Below are 6,561 nucleotides of genomic sequence, written 5' to 3' on the forward strand. Positions count from 1 at the left end.
AGAGAGAGAGAGGGGGAAAAAAGAGCAGCTGGAGTTTCTCCTCAGCTCGTTTTGACTTTTGTGGACGTGGATCATCTGGAGTGGGAAGGGAAGGCGCGCCGCCTCGCTCGCCCCTTTCCCACCCCCTCTCCCCTGCAGCAGCCTGGGCTGCCGGCTCTCCCCCGAGGCGCACGGGAACTTTTATTTGCAGCTCGCAGCCCGTGGCGGATGGTGGGACTCTCCGGCCCTCTGCAGCGTGAGTACCGGGCGGCGCGGGGCGCCGGGGGGGAGGCAGCCGCGATCCCCTTGTCTGTTTTTCCTTCCTTGTAGGATTTGTTCTGGCTTAAAGCGGCTCTCGTGGCTATAACTAACCCAGTCGGACCGAGGCTGCTGCTGTAACCGGGCAAGGTTAGCATTGCATGCAACTCTTACGACCGGTGTTTCCAGCTCGCAAGCTTGCACCCTGAATTTGTCAAAAGCCCGGAAACCAAGCTATCTCGTTTTCAAAAAATAACCATCGAGGCATATATTCTTATCTTCCGTAGCTTAGTGTTTCTATCGGTTTAGGACTTGCTTTTCTTTTTCTTTTTTCTTTTTTTTTTTCCCCTCCCTTCTCGCACGCTAGATCACAGAGCTAGCCAATGTGAACTGGAGTGCCTGAAATATTTCTGGTGGGATTTTTGTTTCATTACAATCATCGGATTATATAGCATTGGCAACATCACTTCAGGCTATTTTGCAAGAAATATTTCAGGCTGTGCACATCATTTTCAATCTTTTTTGCGATCTTGCAAATACCCCACTTCCTAAAGCATTAGGAGAACACTGGGGACCGCATTTCCAAGACTGCAGTACAATGCAATTGTGTCAGCTCGTAGAACTGAGGTGAACGGTTTGATTCTACAAACTCGTCATGTGCCATCCGTAAAGGAGATTCAGAGCATACAAACCTACGCTCCCGGCCATTGGGACGAGCCTTACGCTTTTGGCGAGTTCAGATCCTTTTGTTAGTGGCAAAGTTAGGAGATTTGGTTAAATTGTGCTTAGTAGGAAAGGACTTGCGACCTTTACTGTGGGACCCCCGAGCGCATTACATGCTGATTTACAGAGATACCTGTGTTGTCACTGCACTCTGCTGTCCTAAATGGTTAGAGAGAAACTGAAAGTAACTCATCGGACGCAGCGCTAAAACCGCTCTCGCACCCAAAGAGGAGGTAAAACGTTACTTCCTTAAACTCGCTGGGAAGCTTAGAGGAGGGAGGGAGAAGGTGGGAGAGGTTCGGCCGTCCTCGTGCCCCCGAGGAAAGGCTGCTGCGCGGCGGGGCGAGGCGGCGGCGCCCCGGGACGGCGGCCCCGGGACGGCGGCCGCCCCGCCGCCGCCGGGAGCGCTCGGGCTCGGGCTCGGCAGCGACGCCTCGCACCCCTCCGGCCCCTGCCTCCCCCTGAAGCGTGGCCTTTCGAGGACCTGGCTCTTGAAACCCTCCGGCAGCGCCGACCTGAAGGTGCAGCCTCTGCCCGCGAATCGCCCCCGCGGCAGCAGATCTGCCCCCGGAGCCGGGCGGGTTTCCACTGCAGGCGGCAGCAGCRCTGGAAGCCCTGGCATCTGTAGGTGCGTAGGGCGCAGTTGCACACTCGCCWTTAAAGCCAAAATAGGGCGCAAAATCACCCTTAGTGACTGGCAGGGCGAATGAGAGAGTGGGCAAATAGCGCTGGAGACTTCCAGCCTCTGCAGCCCGTGTGAACTACCGCGGCGTGCACGGCGAGCGCCAGGCGTGAGGCTGTAGGCATACCCCTGCCTAACTGAAGGGGGTCTTGAGCCTTGGTATGTRCAGCCAAGGGCTTCCTCCAGCAAATATTCGTGTGCTTAATGTAACTTTGACCCCTTTAACTTTTAACATCGCTTCCCCTAATTAATCTGTTCAGGTCCAGACTTAAATGGCTGTCCACAGCTGCTGCAAATTGATTTATCCCCTGATGGTGGTCTGAGTTGCTGACCAAAGCAGGATTTCTTTTCCTCCCCATTTTTGGTCTACTAATCTGTTTTGACTTATTTCCTACTTACAGTAATGCTTGCATGCGTTTTGAAGGACTTAAAAAATATTTTTTTTTGACATGTAGCTAGAAACATAATTATTGTATTTGTAAACACAATATGTTAGGGCTAAGGGTGAATATAATTTATTTAATTATACCCTTCTAGCCTTACATTTCCTTCTCCATTTCTGCATCCTGACAGATGCAATGGCAAGTTTAAATAATCAACTTTCTTAAATGTAGTTTGCAGCAAGGGATAAAGCGTATTTTTAGATTTGAATTCTATTGTCCAGGTTTTCTGTTCAGCTTTTCTGCTAATAGTTTTAGTGAATCTGGATAACCCAGAGGATTGAAACTGGTTTCTAATAGTTGTTAAAGCTGATGCTTGACCTTTTCAGGGGAAGTCTGAAAACCTCATTCAGTTTATTCTGGGCTGATTTCCTTCGGAAATCCAGTGTGATCAGGGAATTTCCTTCAGGTTGTCTGAATGTTAAGAAAGTTGGTCTATCTTGCTTATGTTTTGGTTCTAGCACTAGGTGTTTCTGTGGCTCCCCATCAATAGAAAAATACCAGGAAAAAGATATGAATATGGCTTATTCATTATTGTACGATCTATGAAAATTGTTGGTAGAGGCTTCAGGAGTTGCAAGATACACTGCAGGCTTGCTATAAAGGTTTTTTTCCAAATTTTATTTGATTATTGAGAAGTTTCCTAAGATCAGTTTTATTATATCTGAGCATGCAGTATAACTATTATTCCTCTGTAATAGTTATATTGCATCATTTTTCTTTTCTGTCATAGGAAATTCAACCATGCAGTAGTGCAAATGATAACAACAAAAGAAATCTTTAAATCTGTTAGCTAGTTTCAGCTTGCCAGGATATTGAGGAGTATATAAAATAGCAGGATTTTATGCAAATTTCAGCCTTAATGTGTGCAAGCATCTCTAGGGCTGGTTTCTAGCAGTACAAATGTCCTAACCGAGAAGAAACAATCTGTTTGTGATGGAATGCAGACAGCAGCGTTAGGTCACTGCTTCCTGGCAACTGCTGCACAAGTTGTTTTTCTTCAAAGGCTTTGAGCTTTTAAATAGTTTCCAAAATCTTTTTAAGTAAAACACTGCCTTCTACTATTTTGATCACCTTAATGTTAACTCATTTTTTGCCTAAATAATGGACCAGTAAAACACCACACAGTGTCTCAACTGTATATACTTAACACTATGCATACGTATGTGCACATGGAGTTTTAGGCTGGAAGTATTGTGTACAGAATAAAGGGGAGAAAAATAGCTCCACCTGGAGTGCTGGTCAGTGGCTAGTCAGTTCAGGACATTCTTCTCTGTCAAATCTTGTTTCTCACTTCTCTGAAATGAACTTCAGACGACAGGCATTGAATGCAAAGCCCACTTCATTGAGGTAATGTGCAGACTACGAACTCTTCATTGCCAGACACTTTGGAAGAAATAAGTATCTGCACTGTTTGCATTGGGGGTGGTGGGAGAAAGGGGTTGCRATTGTCATTTTCATCTTTGAAATCCACTTGCCACAGTCCATTACWGTTAAATCTTCAGCTAATTGAATAAGGATATTAGTATGTTGCTATTGCAGGACCTTCATATTTTTTTTTTTTAAATCGGAGGGAGAAAAAAAAGACCTCGTTCTTTGTTCTGTAGAAACTTAAGTTGTCATGCAGAGATCAAGAAGCCTTATCAGCTGAAATAAAACGTGAACTTGCTCTTGTGCAGAGGTTATTTCTCATGGTTTAGTTAGAGCTGTAAAAATAAATTATTTTAAATCTGAGTAAATTTAAAAAAAAAATCCATTCAGTTAGCAGGAGCCTGCTCTTTTTCATACAGCCTTTAATAGCAATCTAAAAGATTTATAAAAGTTTAAACAAACATTGAATTTAGCAGAAGCAGTGAGAGTATAAATTCTTAAAACATTGGCTTCCAGATTTCATTTTCTTCATCTTGCTTTACATGAAAGCTCCGAAAGAGGTGGTTTAAAAACTGAACTTTTAATGTAAAAGCTCTTGCTTTTCTATATAGATGTTACTTTTTGAAGACTTGCTCTAAAATCACAGTTGTCCTGCTCTTGTTTACTCTGAACTTGGTTAGCTTAATATATGGTGGCATAAATACATCAGGAAAAAGTATACAGTGTGGTTTTGTGAAATAAGAGAAAAAAAAAACAGATGTAAAAATCAAAGTTAAAACACCCTGCCCTTTAAAAGGACATTTTAAAAAAAATTTAAAATACTTCATCTGAAAGACACTGACTTCCATTTTCATTTTTTTCTGCCATTGATATGAAAGTTTCCAAATAATGTTTAGAGAACAGTGGACATTTTATTAAAGTAAACATTAGTTCAGTATAATGGAGGTAATTGTAAGTGATAAGAGCAGAGCAGGTTATCTGTGTGTTGTTTAAACAGAAGGAGCTATTTTGCACCATTTCCAGTAGCCATCTGTAGAGGAGAAGGGTTTGCACCTGTCTGTCCACACTAATTATAGATTAGGTCCAAAGAAATGAAATTCAAGTAGGCTTTCTCTTAATGAAATCCATAGTGATTTTATTGTAAATGTGTTTTGCGTACAGACGGTGATGGTTGGGCTGTGAGTAAAATAAATTGCTGTATGGCTGTTATGCACTTATAGCTGTGAAGCAGGATACTGCTACATTAACAAAGGTGCTGAATAAAAATACAGTACTCCATTTGTGTCCCAGGCTTCAGCGTGGTTTTAGCTAGGTTTAGCCAAAATACTCACTTTAAGCACAGTCTTTTAAGGGTGTCTTTCAGGATAGACTTCCCATTTTCCTGTCAGTGTACTGGCATATAGGTGGTCTTCCAACTGAAATATAGGAGATAGAAATGGTTTCATTTTCAGTATGTACACACATACATGCAGAGTGTGTCAGGATTACCTTGTTCTGGCTTAATATCATATTGCTAAAAGAAAGTGAAAAGAGTGAGAGATGCATTCTGCAGTAAAAGGTCACATGAATTCATACCACATCTGTTTATAGTAATTATGAACATAATTAACATAAGAATTACAAGTGAAGTAATGACAAGCTGAGCTATGAGATATTATTCCATAATGGTCATATGTTGGAATTCTCACATTATAGCACACTAGAATTCACATATTCAATGCCAGAGAGAAAATGTTAGATTTGTATCTATTTTAATGCTTCAAAACTTATCTGCCTGGGGCAGATGGACTCTRTGCTTTATAGGAAGGTAACCCATTATTAAGAGGGAGTCAGCTGAAATTAAGATTTCTAGCCTGCAGCTTGGACTTTGAGACAGCTGTGCTTATGCAATGCCACTTCTTTACACGTTTGCACTCTGATTGTATTTATTATCACACGTTGCTTTATTTTAAAAYCAGAGTGTTTTGCAGCAAAATGTTTACATTAGCAAGGATCCTAGATTAGTTTTTCTTTGGAGAATTGTGACTTTAGTAGTAGAACTGCCTGTTGGAATGGCCAGTGTAGATATAACCCATATACTGTGGCTCCGGAAGATGAGAATTTGATAGATCCTAAATTAGTTCATGGCACATTAGACTGCAAGGAAAATCCCCAACAGAATTAGAGCAGTCTCTCATTTGTACATGGTATTTTGAAAGCACATGTGCAGAGAGAAAACTCTGTGGTACCTGGTACCTTGTGGGTTGAATTAATTACAGYCACTTTCCATTGGAAATGTATAGAAAATACCATTACGTGCAAGGGCTTGGGTTTCAAGTGAGTTGACTAACTCTTGTAATATGACCTGTCTGATTACCTCTAAATATGGTTGTCACACAGCTGACAACTGGAGGAAGCTGAGGAAAATGTGGCCCATCCTGCGAGTAAAAATACTATCCGAAGAATCCATAATAAATTCGGCGTGTAAGCATCATTTTACCTTTACTGAAAAACTAARTAATTGCTTTTGTGATAGGAAAATCTGCTAAATAATAACGCTAAATATAGAGTGGTTTATGAAGAATGAAAAAAAATTACCTTGTGCTACGTCTCAGTGATACCAAGAGGTTTTTGCWTTATTGGATTAGTGGAGGATTTGTGACAGACCCCTTTTTATCTGACATTCATTGCAGTGACACGATTTTCACATACACGCCCTTCCCCCATCCGGGTTCTGGTTTTCACTTTGTATTATCTGTCAAATTCCCGTTTCTGCCTTTCCTTGTGGAAAAGCTGCGCTCCCGGCGCCGCGCGTGTGGAAGARGCTCTCGGCGGACGAGGCGCGCAGCCGCTGTCCCGCGCGCTGCTCTCCCACAGCCTTTCAAGAGCAACTCCTTCCCTTAAAAAATAAACGCCGATTCCTAGGGAGGAACATTTTGAACTGTGTTTCCCCCCCACCCGCCAAGCCCGGCCCCGCGGGGTGGTTTTCGCGGCGCGGCGCGGCTGCGGAGCCGCGGGGCTGGCCGGGGCCTCGCGGGCACGTGCGGTACCTGCGCCCGGCCGCGGCCCGCCGCCATGAGGCGAGGCGAAGGCGGGCTGTTCCGTGCGGGACCTGCGGCGGGCCGGGCC

General features: G+C 43.4%; 1 protein-coding gene across 2 annotated transcripts in view; it reads left to right on the forward strand.

Annotated features, from left to right (window-relative positions):
- Nucleotides 1–6: 6 nt before the first annotated feature.
- RUNX1T1 (RUNX1 partner transcriptional co-repressor 1) overlaps nucleotides 7–6,561 on the forward strand; it is a 114,825-nt gene continuing 108,270 nt past the window's right edge. For both annotated transcript variants that reach the window (XM_085307020.1, XM_085307106.1), the window contains exon 1: nucleotides 7–235. Coding sequence is in view for 1 of the 2 variants with exons in the window: in XM_085307106.1 (XP_085163232.1) it covers nucleotides 208–235 (28 nt within the window). In the remaining variant the exon portion in view is untranslated. The remainder of the gene's footprint in view (nucleotides 236–6,561) is intronic.

Source organism: Rhea americana, unplaced genomic scaffold (genome assembly GCF_003343005.1).
Source record: "Rhea americana isolate MKP2758 unplaced genomic scaffold, rheAme1 scaffold_0, whole genome shotgun sequence".
In the NCBI taxonomy this organism is placed as follows: domain Eukaryota; kingdom Metazoa; phylum Chordata; class Aves; order Rheiformes; family Rheidae; genus Rhea; species Rhea americana.